The sequence below is a fragment of the Crotalus tigris genome, unplaced genomic scaffold (genome assembly GCF_016545835.1).
Source record: "Crotalus tigris isolate CLP2741 ecotype Arizona unplaced genomic scaffold, ASM1654583v1 scf7180000021352.268788, whole genome shotgun sequence".
NCBI lineage: Eukaryota > Metazoa > Chordata > Lepidosauria > Squamata > Viperidae > Crotalus > Crotalus tigris.
In genome coordinates, this window is record NW_024098466.1 from 142,614 (window position 1) to 162,500 (window position 19,887).

At 45.5% G+C, this 19,887-nt stretch overlaps 2 protein-coding genes across 5 annotated transcripts in view; one reads left to right on the top strand and one right to left on the bottom strand.

Annotated features, from left to right (window-relative positions):
* Positions 1-5,248: 5,248 nt before the first annotated feature.
* KCTD21 (potassium channel tetramerization domain containing 21) lies at positions 5,249-17,861 on the bottom strand. 3 transcript variants are annotated; one of them, XM_039370043.1, is made up of 4 exons: positions 17,788-17,861; positions 16,451-16,747; positions 13,830-13,916; positions 5,249-6,442 (listed from the first exon to the last, which is right to left on the bottom strand). In XM_039370043.1, exon 4 carries the CDS (start codon positions 6,421-6,423, stop codon positions 5,641-5,643), a length of 783 nt encoding a protein of 260 aa, XP_039225977.1. In that variant the 5' UTR covers positions 6,424-6,442; positions 13,830-13,916; positions 16,451-16,747; positions 17,788-17,861; the 3' UTR covers positions 5,249-5,640. The 3 variants fall into 3 exon arrangements, with proteins under 3 accessions (XP_039225977.1, XP_039225976.1, XP_039225978.1); XM_039370042.1 differs by lacking the exon at positions 17,788-17,861 and having other exon boundaries at positions 16,451-17,404; XM_039370044.1 differs by lacking the exons at positions 13,830-13,916; positions 16,451-16,747; positions 17,788-17,861 and adding an exon at positions 7,207-7,324.
* A 447-nt stretch (positions 17,862-18,308) lies between these two features.
* USP35 (ubiquitin specific peptidase 35) overlaps positions 18,309-19,887 on the top strand; it is a 37,687-nt gene continuing 36,108 nt past the window's right edge. Inside the window, exon 1 of one of the 2 annotated variants that reach the window (XM_039370041.1) lies at positions 18,309-18,438. The gene's annotated coding sequence lies outside the window, so the exon portion shown is untranslated. The remainder of the gene's footprint in view (positions 18,439-19,887) is intronic. The other variant, XM_039370038.1, reaches the window with a different exon arrangement.

Consider the following 19,887-nt stretch of genomic DNA (forward strand, 5'->3'; position numbering starts at 1 on the left):
AAGCTGCATTACTCAATATAAAATAAATTCCTTAAATCAGTGGAATTTAATTGCTCAGAATTGGCTGGCTGAGGAATTCTGGGAGTTGAAGTCCACACGTCCTAAAGTGGTCAAGTTGAGCAAAACTGGTGAAGAAAACAATACCCTGAATTGCTGGAATGGAGAACCTCTATCGCAGTATTTCTCAACCTTGACAATTTTAAGGCATGTGGACTTCAACTCCCAGAATTCCACAGCCAGCAATTCTGCTGGCTGTGGAATTCTGGGAGTTGAAGTCCACATGCCTTAAAATTGTCAAGGTTGAGAAACACTGCTCTATCGAATTGCACTTGCAATGTTATTGATTGGGCTACCTCGTTTCTTATATTTTTAAACATTTTGAATGGAAATCTGACAAAATACCAATCTTAAGGCAGGCTTAGAAAAATAAAAATGGTAGCAGGCTGCCATCTAGTGTTTGGCTTGAAAAATGCGCCTACCTAGCCAAAAATCAGGCATTTGGGGGAAAAAAAAACCCACCTTTTTATTAGCTCATTTCTAGCATTGTTCGTAGAGCGAGGTGTCAATCTGAAGGTAGTTTGCGGGACTGCACACGACGGCGGAGGAAGTGATGGAGAAAGAAGGTTAGAAAAGAAATGGTTTGGGAAGCAAGCGAGGGCATCTGTGCAGTGGTGAGTGGGGCAAGCTCTCCAGCTGTGCAGAGGCAGAGAAATGCGAGGGAGATGGAGGGAAGGCGCTTTAGAATAGAATAGAGCTGGAAGGGACTTTGGAGGTCTTCCAGTCCATCCCCCTGCCCAAGCAGGAGAACCTATACCATGTCAGACAGGTGACTGTCTAGCCTCTTCTTAAAGAGCACCCATGATATAGAATAGAATAGAATAGAATAGAATAGAATAGAATAGAATAGAATAGAATAGAATAGAATAGAATAGAATAGAATAGAATAGAATAGAATAACAGGAAAGAATAGAGAACAGGATAGGATAGGATAGGATAGGATAGGATAGATTCTATCCTATCCTATCCTATCCTATCCTATCCATCCTATCCTATCCTCTATTCTTTCCTGTTATTCTATTCTATTCTATTCTATTCTATTCTATTCTATTCTATTCTATTCTATTCTATTCTATTCTATTCTCTATTCTTTCCTGTTATTCTATCCGATAGAATAACAGGAAAGAATAGAGAATAGAATAGAATAGAATAGAATAGAATAGAATAGAATAGAATAGAATAGAATAGAATAGAATAGAATAGAATAGAGCTGGAAGAATTAATTAACCTGTAAGAATTAATTCCGCTCTCTTTTAATAGCTAAAGCCATGGGAAGTTAAGAACCACCTGTCATTAAAACCTAGAAGAAAGAAAAACTTTCTAAGGAAATCAGGCACTTCCACAACTCTGGAAAACTCCATAGATGTCCTCTCCAGGAGCCAAGCTCAACCTGAAGGCCTCAACCTCTTTACCTTTACCTTGTTAAAAATATGCAACATATTTAAGTACTGGAAAATCACCACTTAAAATGTGGAAATTCTACAGCCGTCAGGAAATTTCCAAGGGTAATAATTCTGTTTATTGTAGCAATAAGGGCATCAGGCTAGAGACTGGGAGAGAGTGAGTTCTAGTTAGGCATGAAAGCTGCTGGTTGACTTTGGCCAATCACTAGGAGGCAGTGAGTTCTAGTCTCGTTTTAGGCACAAAAGCCAGTCGTGTAACTCTGGGCCAATCACCAGGAGATGGTGAGTTTTAGTTCTGCCTTAAGCATGAAAGTTGATTGGGTGACTTTCGGTCAATCACCGGAAGACTGTGAATTCTAGTCCTGCTTTAGGCATGAAAGCCAGCTGGGTGATTTTGGGCCAAACAACAGGTGATTGTGAGTTCTAGTCCTGACTTAGGCCCAAAAGCCAGCTAGATAACTTTGGGCCAATCAACAGGTGATTGTGAGTTCTAGTCCTGCCTTAAGCCGGAAAGCCAGCTAGATAACTTTGGGCCAATCAACAGGTGATTGTGAGTTCTAGTCCCGCCTTAGGCTTGAAAGCCAGTTGGATAACTTTAAACCAATCACCAGGAGATGGTGAGTTTTAGTTCTGCCTTAAGCATGAAAGCTGATTGGGTGACTTTCGGTCAATCACCGGAAGACTGTGAATTCTAGTCCTGCTTTAGGCATGAAAGCCAGCTGGGTGATTTTGGGCCAAAGAACAGGCGATTGTGAGTTCTAGTCCTGCCTTAGGCCCGAAAGCCAGCTAGATAACTTTGGGCCAATCAACAGGTGATTGTGAGTTCTAGTCCTGCCTTAGGCCCGAAAGCCAGCTAGATAACTTTGGGCCAATCAACAGGCGATTGTGAGTTCTAGTCCCGCCTTAGGCATGAAAGCCAGTTGGATAACTTTAAACCAATCACCAGGAGATGGTGAGTTTTAGTCCTGCCTTAGTCATGAAAGCCAGCTGGGTGATCTTGGGCCAGTCACTCTATCTCAGCCGAAGGAAGGAAGCAATGGCAAACCACTTCTGAAAAATCTTGCCAAGAAAACGGCAAGGACAGTTTTCGCCACGAGTCAGAACTGATTTGAAGGCAGAAAAATAAAAATAAATCGTGGTCTGGATTCTTCCCAAACTAAGTATGAGTTGAATAACTGAAGAGAATTCTTACACCTGGATTGCAACGTTGACTTGAAGTGCTTCAACGTGACGCGACACGCAAGGGAAAAGCAAAACAAAACAAACGCAAGAACATAGCTGGACCAGCCTCCCTGAGGATGAACAAATGACAAGATGCTGCGTGTTTAGTTGGGAAATAATTTAGTTTTGCTGCCATAGGTAGTGCGGCATTTCATTCCGTAATCCACTGGCAATCATAAATAGGTATAGGTATAACTGATAGAAGGATAGGTTGGTGGGGTCACCACAGTGAAAAGATTTAGTAGAAAAGTTTTCAAAAGTTGGGTCTTCTGAACTCCTAAACATCATTTAACTCAGTGTTTGTCAACTTAGCAAGTTGAAGACGGGTGGACTTCAATTCCCAGAATTCCCCAGCCAGCCATGCTGGCTGGGGGATTCTGGGAGTTGAAGTCCACCCATCTTCAAGTTGGCATGGTTGACAAACACTGAGTTAAATGATGTTTAGGAGTTCAGAAGACCCAACTTTTGAAACCTTTTCTACTAAATCTTTTCACTGTGGTGATCGACTTGACCTTTGCTGATCTCAAAACTTAGCAGGGCTACCTTGGTTAGTACAGACAGTCCTCTACTTACAACAGTTTGTTTAGCGACCGTTCCAAGTTACAACGGCACTGAAAAATGTGACTTATGACCGTTTTTCACACTTAGAACCATTACAGCATCCCCTTGGTCCTGTGATCCAAAGTCACACACTTGGCAAGTGACTCGTATTTATGACAGTTGCGGTATTCTTGGGTCAAGTGATCCCCTTTTGCGATCTTTTGACATGCAAAGTCCATGGGGAAAAGCCAGATTCACTCAACAAGCGTGTCACTAATTTAACAACTGCAGTGATTCACTTAACAATCGTGGTGAAAAAGGTTATAAAATGGCTTTTTATGGGGTAAATCTCACTTAAGAAATGTCTCACTTAGCAACAGAAATTTTGGGTTCCATTGTGGTCGTAAGTCGAGGATGACCTGTACTTTGATAGAGGACCACCTGAGAATTTCAGGCTATTGATTAGATGGGAAGTTGAGAAGCTAAACAATGGAAATTATTTCCATATTGTTACAGAATCCAACAGGGATACAGCCTCAGAATCAGTGTGAGGTTATCTCTATCTTTCCCTTTGATCCAGCAAGCTAAAAACACCCATGAAACATGCAATGTTTCCCCAGGATCTGGATCATGGCTTGATTCAAACATGAAGCCATGTTGGAGAACATTTTTTTTCCTCAGCGGCTACAGGAATCTGATTTTTAACTTCCTTAAAACTCTGATTTTTAACCTCTGGGAGCTAAACCAATGATAGAAACATTGCTGTGGAAAAGATGGAGGTGAAATTTGTTTTGGGGAGGGCTGGTAAATTACACAACTGAGTGTAAATACACACACACACACAAATCCAACACCCTGTTGGTTGCCGACTTTTGTATTCAGGTGTTTAACCATAGCTTATTTGCTAGTAAAGTGCAATAACCAGGTAAGGTAGTCCTCAACTTAAGACTACAATTGGAACCCAAATTTCTGTCGCTAAGCAAGGCGGTTGATAAGTAAGAGGCCCAATTTTACAACCTTTTGGGATTCACTGAACAACTGCAGTGATTCAGTTTCGAAGCAAATCACTGCAGTCGTTAAGTGAATTATCTGGTCATTAAGCGAATCCAAATTCCCCTACTGACTTTGCTTGCCGGAACCCAACCGGGAAGAGCACAAATGGAGATGATATGATGCTGCAACTAAATACATGTCAATTGCATGAATTTTGATCATGTCACCGTGGGGATGGCTGTGGCGGTCATAAATGTGAGCCCTGGCCACATTTTTTTCAGCGCCGTTGTAACTTTGAAAGGTCACTAAATGGTGGTAAGTTGGGGACTACCTGTAAGAGACAGACAACCTTTGCAGACTTTAAGTAGCCTTCCCAAACATAAATGAAAATCACGGGGTTTTTTGGCGGGATATTTTGTGTACAGCTGCCAAAAGTGAAGAACACAAAAGACTGAGGGGGATTTTGAGGTGACTTTTTTGTTGTTAATGTGAGGAAGCTACCTGAGGAGGGATGCTGGGCAACAAAGCCAATATTTTGGCCTTCAAACTGATCAGCGGGAGTCTGATCTACTCAGGCCCAATACAGGCTGTCCTCGACTTATAACACTTCATTTAGTGACCATTCAAAGTTATAATGGCACTGAAAAAAGTGACGTGTGACCGTTTTTCACACTCACGACAGTTGCAACATCCCTATGGTCACATAATCAAAATTCAGATGCTTCATATGCAACCTTGGCCCTAACACGGGCACACAAGAATACGGGCAGCATTCTTATGACCATATCTGAGCCCAAAATTTCTGTTGCTAAGCAAAGCGGTTGTTTAACACTCCATTTTATGACCTTTCTTGATACAGTTGTTAAGTGAATCGCTAAATTAGAAACACGGCTGTTAAGTGAATCCAGCTTCTTCATTGACTTTACTAGTCATAAGGTTGCAAAAGGAGATCACATGACCCCCCCGGGATACTGCGACCGTCATAAATACTAGTCAGTTGCCAAACATCTGACTTTTGATCACGTGACCACAGGGATGCTGCAACAGTCGTAAGTGTGAAAAACAGCCATAAGTCACTTTTTCCCCCAGTGCTGTTGTAACTTTGAACGGTCACTAAGTGAATCGTTATAAGTTGAGGACAACCCCTAAGCGGGTTTCCCTCATGATGTCTTCTGAAGGTGAATCACCAATTTCTATGGGGCAAGAGGCCTACGTAATTCCGACACAAAAATCCAACACATTCCTGTTTGCAGAATTTAGCAAATCTGGGTTAGTCTTTTAAGTGAAAAACTAGCCTGACCTCCAGTTAGAACCCAGGTCTGGATTAGAACATGATTTGCAAAGTCAGCTCCAGGCTGTAGCTTGTGACACGACGCAACGACGCAACAGCGCGACGATAGACGGCCGTCTGCCGAGAGAGCTCTGCCTATTTGTAACGAATCAGCCGTATAATCTTATTATTCATAAAATCTGACGCGTGTGGATGAGAGGAGTCCACGCAAAAGCCATCGCTCATGGCGATCTTCAGCACTTCCTCCACAAAGACCTGGAAACTGTTAATTTGCTTCTTGGTGGGCAGGACCCACAACCTCTTTAAGTTCTGCCTGGTGTATTCTTCTTCGGGTAGACCTTCCACGCTAGCCACCCAGTCCAAGGTGACATGATAGGGGTCTTCCAAGTAGCTAGTGATGGAGGCCAGGTTGCCATTGAAACAGTAGTAAAGTTTGGAACCCAAAAGTTTGAGGAACAAACTGGAGGTGCTGAAGATGTGGGCGCTGAACACTTCCATGTTAGACGAGGACAAGCTGTAGATCTGAGGAGCTTCCCGGACGGTGAAATGAACGATTTGTGTCCTCTGATCCAAGGTGATGTTGAGCATCGCGTTCTTCTCGGCTTTAGAGAGCTCCAGTTCCTTCTCCTGTAGAGCTTCAATGAGCGGTTGGACCTGGTAAAAGTCTGCTTCCCGTCGAAGCAAACCCATTTCTTGGAAGTCCTCAGGAAGGTCCAGGTGAGAAGTTCTCAAGAAGTTGAGGATGTAGCGGAACACTTTGCCATCTCGGTCAATGAAGCAGTGGCCTTGGCTGTCTCTTTTGGTGGGCATCTTCCCGCTGAACATGGCGCCCAGCATGGAGTCTGGAAAGCTGGTCAAAGTGGAGAGGGACGTCGTGTAGAGCTTCCCGCCAACGTTCAGCGTTATGGGTTCCGACATAGCTGGAAATGAAGCAGATCTAGGAGAAAGAAGGAAGAGAAGGAGGGAGGGAAGGAAGGCAGGCAAGCAAGAGGGAGGGAGGGAGGGAAGGAAGGAAGGCAAGTGAGCAAGCAAGAGGGAGGGAGAGAGGGAGGGAAGGAAGGAAGAAGGAGCGCGAGCAAAAAAGATGGAGAGAAGAAGAGAGGGAAGGAAGGAGAGAAAGCAGGTAGGAAAGGAAAAGAAAGAAAAAGAGAAGAAGAAGAAGAAGAAGAAGAAGAAGAAGAAGAAGAAGAGGAAGAGGAGGAGGAGGAGGAGGAGGAGGAGGAGGAGGAGGAGGGAGTGAGGGAAGGAGAGAGAAAGACAAGTGAGCAAAAAAGATGGAGGGAAGGAGGAAGGGAAGGAGAGAAAGCAGGCAGAAAAGAAAAAGAAAGAAAGAAAGAAAGAAAGAAAGAAAGAAAGAAAGAAAGAAAGAAAGAAAGAAAGAAAGAAAGAAAGAAAGAAAGAAAAAGAAAGATCAAATTATATTAATTCAATTTTTTGCATTCCAGGTCGTCTTTGATTTACGACAACATTGGGACTGGAATTTCTGCTGCTAAGCAAGGTGTTTGTTAATTGAGTCACGCCCAGTTTTACGCTGCCCCACATGGCAGCCGACATTTGCAGCCTTCCTCCCAAGATGGCTCCCGAAAGCAAAGTCAAGGGGGGGGGCAGATTCACTTAACCACCGTGCCCCCTACCTCAACCACTGCAACAATTCACTTAACCACTGCAGCAAGGAAGGTCGTAAAATGGGACAAAACTTACTTAACAACCGCCTCGCTTAGCAACGGAAATCCTGGTCCCAGTTAGTCTTGTTCAGTCCAGGTCTACCAGCAAATAAATGTGCTCAGGAGTTGTCCCTTTGCAAATTCAAGGGGGTTGTGTGCTGACACTCGAGAGCCTTATAGTTATATATTAATCCGATCTTTAAAATGTGCCAGAGATTGCCCTGTCACAAAACCACACAATCTTTGCAGCAATTTCCTATGTGGCAAAGTGGAGGCTTTGTGTTTTTTTTTTTTTTTTCTGCCACTGCCCCAGTTGTGCGATCGCTCTTGGTTAATGTATGGCTGGCGACAAGCTGCTTGTATGGTTTGACAGCGAATCAAAATGTCTTCTTTCACGGAGCCTTTTAATTGAATTTTGGCTGCTGTTATTTTTGCTGTCTTGCTTTTAAGAGGCTGCGGGTCGATGGAGTCCTGCCCTGTGCCCTTGAATTGGGATCGTTATATTCATAATAAAAACAGGGTAATAATATTACAGTATGTGGAATTAGATTAACATCCATCTGATCCAAACTTAGGATTTGGGGGCTGATGTTTTTTCTGCTCTGAAGGATAATAGTAATAATAATAATAGTAATAATAATGATGATGATAATGATGATAATAATAATAATAATAATAATTGGAAGGGAGGTCATCTAGTCCAACCCTCTGCTCAGGCAGGAAACCCTATACCATTTTGGACAAATGGCTGTCCAGTCTCTTCTTAAAAACTTCCAGTGTTGGAGCATCCACCACTTCTGGAGGCAGGTTGTTCCACTGGTTAATTGTTCTCACTGTCAGAAATTTCTCCTTAGTTCTAGGTTGCTTCTCTCTTTGGTTAGTTTCCATCCATTGCTTCTTGTCCTGCCTTCAGGCGCTTTGGAGAAGAGCTTGACTCCCTCTTCTTTGGGGCAGCCCCTGAGATATTGGAAGACTGCTATCATGTCCCTCCTCGTCCTTCTCTTCATTAAACTAGACATACCCAATTCCAGCAACCATTCCTTATATATTTTAGCCTCCAGTCCCCTTATCATCATCATCATCATCATCACCATTATCATAATTATAATAAAAGTTAGAAGGGATCTTGGAGGTCTTCTAGTCCAACCCCCTGCTCAGGCAGGAAACCCTATACCATTTCGGACAAATGGCTGTCCAGTCTCTTCTTAAAAACTTCCATTATTGGAGCATTCACCGCTTCTGGAGGCTTCCTTAAATAACTTTTTGTTTCTTCCTACTTTTTTAAAAAAAGGTTTTTTTTTCCCCCCCCCACTGCCTTTAATCCTCAATCTGGGGTTAAAAATTTATCAGCTTAAACATCAGGCGCTTCCAAAACAGCTAAAAGCCAAAGTCTTCTTTGCTTTTTTTTTTTTTAAATGCAGAAAAAAACAAATCTAAAAATATCTTCTGTGTGTTTCCTACAGTTAAAGTGGAGGAAGAAATATTATGCGGTGGGTATATTTATATCTTCAAGAATATAGAACAGCCATACAGGTGATTAGTTTCGACTTACAACAGTTCATTTAGTGACCGTTCAAAGTTACAGCGGCCCTGAAAAAAGTGACTTATGACCCTTTTTCACACTTACGACCTTTGCAGCATCCCCATGGTCACGTGATCAAAATTCAGATGCTTGGCAACTGATCCATATTTATGACGGTCGCAGAATCCCGGGGTCAGGTGATCCCCTTTTGCGAACTTCAGACAAGCAAAGTCAACGGGGGAAGCTGGATTCACTTAACAACCCTGTTACTAATTTAACAACTGCAGTGGCTCACTTAACTGTGGCAAGGAAAGTCGTAAAACGGGGCAAAACTCCCTTAACAAATGTCTCGCTTAGCAACATAAATGTTGGGCTCAATTGAGGACTGCCTGTATCGACCTCTTCCAATTGGCTGGCCCCTAGGTCATCCTCCAGCAGGCATAACTTGTTTTCCACAGATTTTACACATTTATAGGCTGCGGCCTGGTAGTAGGCCGTGGCCTCCTGGCCACCAGGCCACGGGACAGGCTGCCCAGTGTGCGTGCGTGTACACCACCTCACTTGTGCTAGCATCGCAGCCTCGGAGCGTGAAAACGCGCCACCGCCACGCCTCAGGGTGCAAAAATGGGACACCGCTAAGGCCGTGAAAACAGGACGCCGCCATGCCTCAGCTGCAAAAACGGGCTGCTGCCACAGGGGCGCCTCAGCGTGTGAAAACAAGATGCCACCGCCACGCTGTAAGGCGCAAAAATGGATGATGTTATGCCATGGGGCACGGAAACGGGCCACCGCCACGCTGTAAGACGCAAAAATAGATGATGTTATGCCGTGGGGCACGGAAATGGGCCACCGCCGCACTGCAAGGTGCAAAAATGGCCGCTGCCGCCCCGCAGGGCATAGAAACAAGGCACTGTGCCACATAAGAACAGGCCAGAGCTATTGAGATCACGCCGGCACTAGCTCTGCCCCGTTTGCGGGGCGCACATGCTCGTGGCTCCAAGTGCACGGGCTCACGCACGCATGTAAAATGCTTCCTTCTCTCTTTTCCTCCAGTCTGCCAACTGAGAAAGGTCGATGACCTCTGTTACAGGAGAAACCGTAATTTAATAGAAAAAGGCCAGTAAAAGTCATAGGTTGAATTCCAGGCCTTTTACGAAGCCAGGATTGTGTAAGATCACAAGCAAACATCTTGTGACCAAAGTAGTCTTGCACAATCCTCCAGAGGTTTCCACTGTTCCTCCAGTAGAAAAGTGAGTTTCTCTCAGCCCCTTGCACCAGAAAGCCTGTGTGTGTGTGTGTGTGTGTGTGTGTGTGTGTGTGTGAGTGTGTCTGTGTGTGTTTGGATGTATGTGTATGGATAAGAAGTAAGATTTGAATTTTCAGTAGTCCTCGACTTACAACTACAACTGAGCCCCATATTTCTGTCGTTAAGTGAGACATTTGTTAAGTGAGTTTTGCCCCATTTTACGACTTTCCTTGCCGCCGTAGTGAAGTGAATTATTGCAGTTGTGAAGTTAGTAACATAGCTGTTAAGTGAATCTGGCTTCCCCCCCTATTGATTTTGCTGGTTGGAAAGTCACAAAGAGTGATCACATGACCCCAGGATCCCCTTTTGCGACCTCCTGACCATCAAACTCAATAGGGGAAGTTGGCTGCAGCGATCCACTTAACCATTGTGGCAAGAAAAGTCGTAAAATGGGGCAAAGCTCACTTAACGAATGTCTTGCTGAGCAGCATACATTTTTGGGCTCAATTATGGTCATAAATCGAGGACTGCCTGTGTTGCGATTTGCTTAACAACCGTGGCGAAAAAGCTTATAAAATCAGGCATTTAGCAGCAGAAAATTCTGCTCCCAATTCTAGCCATAAGTCAAGGAATATCTACACTTGGCAGGCTATGTTGATCAACCGAGGCTCACAAGTCAGCCCAAAATTTACGTGGCTAAGCGAGACAGTTGTGAAGTCAATTTTGCCTCATTTTACGACCCTTCTTGCCACCGTTGTTAAATGAATCAGTGCAGTTATTATGGGAGTAAGACTGTTAAGTGAATCTGGCTTCGCCCACTGACTTTGCTCGTCAGAAGTTTGCAGAAGGGGATCACGTGACTCCCTCCCGGGGACACCCCAACCATCGTAAGTACATGTCAGTTGCCAAGCCTTCAAATTTTGACCACGTGGCCCATGGCGATGCTGAAACGGTCGTGTGGAAAGCGGTCCTAAGTCACTTTTTTCAGCCCCGTTGTTAACTTCGAACGGTCACTAAACAAGACAAGGACTACTGCAGAAATACAAAAGGCGACTGAGCAAGGCCAGAGGGAAGTAAACCAGTATGTCTACAAGGATTAGAAAAAAAAAAAAAAAATCCCAGCCACTTTGAAAGAACAGCTAGTCAGAACAGCCCATAGCCTTTAATCTTTTCAATTGCTGGCTGGATAATTAAAGCTCTGGAAAAAAAAAAATCAGTACGCACTTTGGCACACCCACACCCTCGCACAACGGAGCTGCCAGATTTCAAGAAGAAGAGTTCTATTTCAAGTAACACGATGCATTTGAAGTTCTCAATGGGCACAGTTTCTGCTTTGATAAGGAAAAAAATAAAAAATAAAACCTGAACAGGCTAAAGTGCTTTGGGACTTTAAAATTCAAACGAACAAATACATTCCACATAACATCCCAGTCTATTGCAGACAGCTGGTCATTTGCCTTTTTTTAGAGAGCTGTTGAGGCCACTTGGAGCCTTGTCTGTGTTCATGGGGGTCACCTGAGTGGTGCAAATGCATGTGGAGTCTTTTTGGAATTGCTGAAAGGACTGTGTTGTATAGATAAACACAGACAGATCTCCAGGTGGCCTCAACGACTCTCTAAAACAGTGGTTCTCAACCTGTGGGTCGGGACCCCATTTGGGGTCGAACGACCATTTCACGGGGGTCGCCAAACAAGGCTGTCCGCCATTTTTTCCCCCTTTTCTTTGGCCACGCCCCTGGCACCTGGTGATGTATAAGTGGTTGGGGGTCACCACAACATGGGGAACTCTATTATGGGGTCGCGGCATTAGAAAGGTTGAGAACCACTGCTCTAAAAGAATGCAAATGACCAATTGTCCGCAAAGGACTATAAATCCTTCCATTCCCCACCATCCAGTCAGAGCTGAAGAAGCTTCTTGGATGAGAAGCGAAACACCTTCAGAGAAAAACAAGAAAGTCCAGTTGCCTCTTTAAAAAAGCACCGTTGGGATAACTTTGAATTGTCACTAAACAAACTGTTGTAAGTTGAGGACTGCTTGTAGAAACAGAACACCTGTGCCAAAAGAAAGTACAGATAATAATACCAAGGGTGATACTTTGGTACAACCCAAAACAACCCGAATACCATTTGAACACCATCAGCGTTAACAAAATCTCCATCAGTCTATTGCAAAAGACAGTTTTACTTAGAATAGCTAACACCAGGGGTCTTCAAACTTGGCCCTTTTATGACTTGTGGAGTTCAACTCCCAGAATTCCTCAGCCAGCATGGGGGAACTATAGCCCCTTCATGACTTGCGGACTTCAACTCCCAGAATTCCTTAGCCAGGCATGCTGGCTGAGGAAGTCTGGGAGTTGAAGTCCACAAGTCATAAAAGGGCCAAGTTTGAAGACCCCTGGCTAACACCATTGAACAACAACATCTGCCCATCCCAGGTCCTTGGGAAGGGCTTGATAGGTGGATAAAAATACCAAATCCAGTCTTAACATCTAGCTGACTCTGCGACAACCGTAATAATTTATTAAAACGGTATGCTCCCCAACTAACTTGTGCAATCTACACCAATGTTTTTCAAAGTTGGTCATTTTAAGGCGTATGGACTTCAACTCCCAGAATTCCCCAGCCAGCTGGAATGCTGGGAATTGAAGTCCATACCTCTTAATGTAAGACAGTGTTTCTCAACCTGTGGGTCGGGACCCCATTTGGGGTCGAACGACCATTTCACAGGGGTCGCCAAACAATGCAGTCTGCCATTTTTTCCCCCTTTTCCTTAGCTGTGCTACTCCCTTTTATTCTATTGGCTTTTGAAAGCCAATAGAATAGACTCTCTTGAATAGAGTCTAATTCTCTTGGCTTTCAAAAGCCAATAGGAATTGTCCAGGCTGTCTCTGCCCTGCTGAGCCCGCCAAAAGTCCCATTCTGCAAACAGTGCTGCACCAGTTGAGTAGTCCTCGACTTACGACCGGTTGAGTAGTCCTTGACTTACGACCGATTGGAGGTCGTGGCATTAAAAAGGTTGAGAACCACTGATGTAAGAAAACCAAGATCATGGCACCCAACCCTCTCAATTCCTGGCAAACAGGTGGCGAAGAAATGGAGGTAGTGACAGATTTTATCTTCCTGGGCTCCAAGATGGGGACTGCAGCCAAGAAATTAAAGGACGCTTGCTCCTGGGGAGGAAAGTTATGGCAAATCTAGACAGCATACTAAAAAGCAGAGACGTCACCCTGCCAACAAAAGTACGCACAGTCAAGGCCATGGTTTTCCCAGATGCAATGTATGGCTGTGAAAGTTGGACCATAAGAAAGGCTGAGCGCCAAAGAATTGAGGCCTTTGAACTCTGGTGCTGGAGAAGACTCCTGCGAGTCCCCTGGACTGCAAGGCGTTCAAACCAGTCGGTCCTAGAGGAGATCAACCCCGACTGCTCTTTAGAAGGCCAGATCATGAAGTTGAAACTCAAATACGTTGGCCACCTAATGAGAAGGAAGGATTCACTGGAGAAGAGCCTAATGCTGGGAAAGATGGAGGGCAAGAGAAGAAGGGGACGACAGAGAAGGAGGTGGCTGGATGGAGTCACTGAAGCAGTAGGCGTGAGCTTAAATGGACTCCAGAAGATGGTAGAGGACAGGAAGGCCTGGAGGAACGTTGTCCATGGGGTCGCGATGGGTCAGACATGACTTCGCAACTAACAACAACAATCTCTTAAAGTTACCAAATTGGTAAAATATTGCTCTAGGGCAAAAAGATGTGGCTGCTTCAGGTCAGCTTATGTTTCGAGGTGCACCATAACCCTAATTTCAAACTAAATTCATATGGAAATTTACTCTGAAGTCCCACTATAAGAAACTTGGGCAGGGGTTTTCTTGCATGTAGCCCCCCCCCACAAGTCTTACCAAACAATCTTCTTTCAAGGGATTAGGGTTTGTGTAAAATTTGTCGCAAACTGCTTAGCTTGGGCCATCATCTGGGTTTCCAAGAACCTGTGAAAGGGGGAGAGAACAGACAGTTATTGTCTGAAAACTGGATTATTATCCCTAAGGCAGTGGTTCTCAACCTTTCTAATGCCGCGACCCCATAATACAGTTCCCCATGCTGTGGTGACCCCCAACCACTTATACATCACTGGGTGCCAGGGGTGTGGCCAAAGAAAAGGGAGAAAAATGGCGGACAGCCTTGTTTGGCGACCCCCGTGAAATGGTCGTTCGACCCCAAATGGGGTCTTGACCCACAGGTTGAGAACCACTGCCCTAAGGCATAACTAATGCTAGCGGAAAGACTAGGAATTGTATGACATTTACTGAGCCTCAGATAAGGTTAGCTGTTTCCCTTCAACCTTTGTTCCTAATGGGGATACCTTCCAGACTTCTGGACTTCAACTCCCAGAATTCCTTGAGCATTGTAAAGAATTCTGGAAGTTGAAGTCCATCCATCAAGTTTGCCAGTTAAGCAAACAATACTTTAGACCGGTGTTTCTCAACTTTAGCAACCTTAAATTCTGTGGACTTCAATTCCCAGAATTCCTTGGGCATTGCAGAGAATTCTGGAAGCTGAAGTCCACCCATCTGGGTAGCCCAGGGGTAGGCAACCTTGGCTCTTTTATGACTCGTGGACTTCAACTCCCAGAATTCCTGAGCCAGCATGGGGGAACTATGGCCCCTTCATGACTTGTGGACTTCAACTCCCAGAATTCCTCAGCCAGCATGGGGGAACTATGGCCCCTTCATGACTCGCGGACTTCAACTCCCAGAATTCCTCAGCCAGCATGGGGGAACTATGGCCCCTTCATGACTCGCGGACTTCAACTCCCAGAATTCCTGAGCCAGCATGGGGGAACTATGGCCCCTTCATGACTCGTGGACTTCAACTCCCAGAATTCCTCAGGCAGCATGGCTCAACTTGGAAACTCTCCCTTTCCCCTCAGCAAGGCTGGCTCAGGAATTCTGGGAGTTGAAGTCCGTGAGGCATAAAAAAGCCAAGGTTGCCTACCCCTGAGGTAGCCAGTTAAGCAAACACCTTTAGATCGGTGTTTTTCAACCTTAGCAACCTTAAGCTGTGTGGACTTCAACTCCCAGAATTCCACATGTCTTAAAATTGCCCAGGTTAAGAAAACTGTGCCTTAGACAAATATTTGCCCATAAAAGAAAAGAAAAGAGAGATCAGGAATTGGACCATCTGCACAGTGCCGCTAAAGTGGATGGGGCCACATCACATTTGTGGGTGCAATTGACCCTTAGATGGACTTTATGGGGTTCCTTTGCTGTAGAATAAGCAATTTACTTGTGGCTCAGAAACTTCATATATAAATGATTCTGTGAATGGAAAATTTCCCCCAATAATGACAAACAAATTTAATTTCTGTATAATTGACATACTCTTGACAGATGGTCCTCGACTTACAACTTCCCCCATTGACTTTGCTTGTTGGAAGCTGGTTAGGAAGCTAACCATTATCAATAAATCTAAGTTGCCAAGCGCCCTAATTTTGATCATATGACCAAGGGGTTGGACCAGATGATCTCCAAGGTCCCTTCCAACTTTATTATTATTATTATTAACTGTCGTAAGTGTGAGAACCGATTGTAAGTCATTTTTTTCAGTGCTATCATAACTATGAACGGACGCTAAATGGATTGTTTGCATGTTGAGGATTACCTGTACTTTTCTTTCAAGGCAGGTAATTTGTCACACCCTTAAAGTGGACGGAATTACAGGTTATTCCTTGATTTACCCTCAACAAAGGAGGCCAAAACTTCTATGGCTAAGGAAAACAGTTGCTAAGGCAGTTTTGCCCCTTTTTTGTGACCTTTCTTGCTCTAATTGTTAAGTGCATCACTGCAGTCGTTAAATCGGTCACACGGTCGTTAAGCGAATCTGGCTTTCCCCCCATTGACTTTGCTGGTTAGAAGGTTGCAAAAGGGGATCACGTGACCCCCCCCCCCGACTCTGCAACCCGTCATAAATAGGAACCAGTTGCCAAGCATCTGGATTTTGATCACCTGACCCTGGGGATGCTGCAACGGTCGTAAGTGCGAAACGCGATTCTAAGGCCCTTTCTTCGGCGCCCTTGTCCCTTTGAACCGTCACTAAACGAGTCGAGGGACTACCTGGTATTTGCAGTTGGGTTGAGTTCTTGTGTGGAAGTTCCTTGAGGCCTTCCATTTCCCCCAAAATAATCTGCATTTACCCACCGAGCAGGAAAAAGCAGGCTGCGACTCAGGGCAACGGGCAGGGTGGGAGTGGATGATGGGCACTGTGATCCCAAGGATTTGGATTGCATCCGTTCAGCCTTGCTCCTTTGCATATCGTTCTGCCTTGCGCGCGCGCACACACACACACACACACACAAACTTTGATGGCACCAAAACTCCCAGGATGGGAGAGGAGACCCCCCCGGAAAGCCATCCCGCAGGGGCCCACCTGGTGCTGAGCCAGCCTCCCATTCATTGAAGGATCTCAAGCCTCCGCCTTCCCTCCCCCCCTCCCCCAACTCCACCGGCTCCGTGGCAACGCCTACCTTTTCTCCCCCGTCTGTCAATCCGCAGTCACTCCGGCGCAGGTGAGAAGAGATCGCGGTGGGGAAAAGGTAAAGGCGAGTGAGCGGTGGGAGGGAAGCTCGATTTGGAAAGAGGAGCCGGAGGACGGAGAAGGGGGGGGAGGAGCAGGAGGAGGAGGGAAGAGCCGGCCGGGCGCAAGGCTTCTCGGGAAATGGAGTTCTCCGGCGCCTCTCCGGCCCGCTCCGCCTAAGGGGGGCTCTGGGGAAAAGCGAGCGATCCGCTGCTGTTAAAGGGGACGCGAGGCTGGGGTTGCAAAACTGGAAGGAGAGAAACGAGAGAGAGATTGAGAAAGAGAGAAAGGGAGGGAGAGAGAGAGAGACAGAGAGAGACAGAGAGAGATGGGTAGATGATGAGTAAAGAAAGATAGTTATTGAGTGGAGAGAAAGATGGATGGGTAAATTGATGAAAGGATAGATTTTGGGAGAGGGGGAGGTAGATAGAGCATAGATATAATGTACACGGCCTAAATACACTTTTTGTGAAATGGGCTGCTATGTAAAATAGATAGATGGATAGATAGATAGATAGATAGATAGATAGATAGATAGATAGATAGATAATGAAAGAGAGTTAAGAAAGAAATCAGAAGTGACAGGAGTAATGAGATAGATGGATGGATGGATGGATAGATAGATAGATAATGAAAGAGAGTTAAGAAAGATAGAAATCAGAAGTGACACGAGTAATTAGATAGATAGATAGAGATAGATAGATAGATAGACAGATAGACAGACAGACAGATAATGGATGGATAAAGAAATAGACATATAGGTAGGTAGATAATAGATGGATAGATAGATAGATGGATGTATGGATAGATAGATAATGAAAGAGAGTTAAGAAAGATAGAAATCAGAAGTGACAGGAGTAATTAGATAGATAGATAGATAGATAGATAGATAGATAGATAGATAGATAGATAGATAGATAGATAGATAGATAGTGGATGGGTAAAGAAATAGATAGATAGACATATAGGTAGGTAGATAATAAATGGATAGATAGATAGATAGACAGACAGACAGACAGATATGAGTGGATAGATGGATAGAGCTGAAGAAGCTTCTTGGACGAGAAGTGAAACGTCTTCAAAGAAAACAAAGAAAGTCCAGGTGCCTCGTGAAAAAGCATTTTTGGGATAACTATGACTTGTCCTGGAGGACTGAGAATCTCCACTGATAGATAGATAGATCGCGAGAGAGAGAGAGAGAGAGAGAGAGAGAGAGAGAGAGAGAGAGAGAAGGAGGGAGGGAGGGAGGGAGGGAGAGAGAGAGAGAGAGAGTTGCTGAGTAGTTACTTAATGGCCCAGAATCCAGATGTACGCCGCTCACAGTCACTTTTTGTGAGATGGGAGTCTTTATTAAAGCCGACAATTAAATCACGACAGATCTGGAGAGGAGAAAGAGAGGGAGGGACGGACGGACGGACAAGAAACGAGGGCGCCGTCCTGTCGACAGCTGTGTCCGGGGGCGAGAAGAGAAAAGCAGCTAGAACGCAAGCAAGCAGGCAGGCAGACAGACAGCCAGCCGGACAGACGAGCGCGGCCAGCCGATCCCCTTCCAAAGGAGGCGCGGGAGGGGTTCTCTCGCCGCCTGCCGCAGCTCCTGGCGCTCTGGAGCTGCACCAGCCGGGAAAAAATCCGCCGCCGCCCGGGCTTTGCAGAAGAGGAGGAGCGAGGCAGGCGGGGGAGGCGAGCAGGGGCGATCGATCCCCCTGCGAAGGCGCGGTCTCCTGCGCCTGCAGACGGAGGGAGGGGAGTGGGGAGACCTCCCTTTCTCTCCCCCCTTCTCTCTTCCCCCCCTTCCCCACCCCCCCAAGCCACTTCCTTAAGATGGAGCAAGAAGGGATCGCCCCGGGGGTGTTCGGAGCCCAGGACCGTGCCCACGCACGCTTGATCTGGAGTGGATCCTTACCGTGCCGGAGAGGGGGGGGGAGCGCTTACGCCCAGGTAAGAGACCGGCTGGCCGGGTTTAAGGCGGACCGGGTGGGGGGGGGGCGGAAAGGGGCTGAGTCTTGGGGTCAGACTTGTCAATGGGTCTCTCTCTAATGGAGCCTCCCTACTCAGGAGCAGTCGAGGCAGTCCTGGACTCGGGACCATGACTGAGAGCTCCCAATTTTTCTGTCGCCGAAGTGAATTTTCACCCGTTTTTATGGCTGTTCTTGCCACCGTTGTTAAGTGAATCGCTGCGGTTGTTAAGTGAGTAGCACCGTTGTTAAGGGAATCTGGGTTCCCCCTCCTCCCCCCCAGTTGATTTTCGCCAAAGGGGATCACGTGAGCCCGGGGACGCTTTCACGTTGCAGTCATTAAAGTGAATCGTGCGGTCGTTAAATGAATCCAGCTCCCCCCCCGTTGACTTTGCTTGTCAGAAGGTCACCAAAGGGGATCACGTCATCCCCCTGGGGACGCTGCGACCGTCGTAAATACGAGTCAGTTGCCAAGCGTCTGGATTTTGATCACCTGACTAGGTGGATGCAACGACGGTCGTAAGGGGGAAAAATGGTTATCTTTTTCAGAGCCAGTGTAACTTTGAACGGTCACTAAATGAATTGCTGTAAGTAGAGGACTATCTATATATCTGAATGTTGACCCAAAGAGGGGGATGAGGAAAGACTGCCTGGTCTTCAGCTCAGCTCCTACGATGATGTTACTAAAGAGAGTTACTGTGTTCGGCAGATTTTTTTTTTCAATTCTAGACTATCACTCTCAGATTTCCTAGTGGTGCCCCATCCAGGCAGGATCTGAATCTGAACCTGCCCAGCTCTTTCAGGATGCCAAGGTCAGTTGCCTGCTGCTCTGCTGATACTCAATATTTAATGTACACAGAGGAGCAAGAAAGAAAAATCAATCCTGGTATATTTATTGACTTCCTGCTGCCTGCTCTCCAAAATCAGACTTATTGGAAACCCTGAAAAAACCTGCACAATTTTTCATCTCTTTTTGTTCTCAGCTGAGTGAGATGCATTCTGCACATGCTCAGGAGTCTTTCTGATTCCCGGAAGATGACTTGACCTCTTTCAGGTTGAAGAACCCCAAAGCCCTCACTGAAATCCTTATTTATTATCCTTATCCCTTCCTTCTTTCCTTCCTTATTTCAATTTACATGGAAATTGTCTACTTTAGAGAAAAGAAGAACTAGGGGTGACATGTTAGCAGCGTTCCAATATCTCAGGGGCTACCCCAAAGAAGAGGGAGTCAAGCTATTCTTCCAAAGCACCTGGAGGAAGGAGAAGAAGCAACGGATGGAAACTAATCAAGGAGAGAAGCAACCTGGAATTAAGGAGAAATTTCCTAACAGTGAGGACAATAAACCAGTGGAACAGCTTGCCACCAGAAGTTGTGGGTGCTCCACACTGGATGTTTTTAAGAAGAGACTGGACAACCATTTCTCTGCAATAG

Excerpts from the sequence above, each read along its gene's own strand:
- KCTD21 (XM_039370043.1), bottom strand. The coding sequence starts at position 6,423 with ATGTCGGAACCCATAACGCTGAACGTTGGCGGGAAGCTCTACACGACG.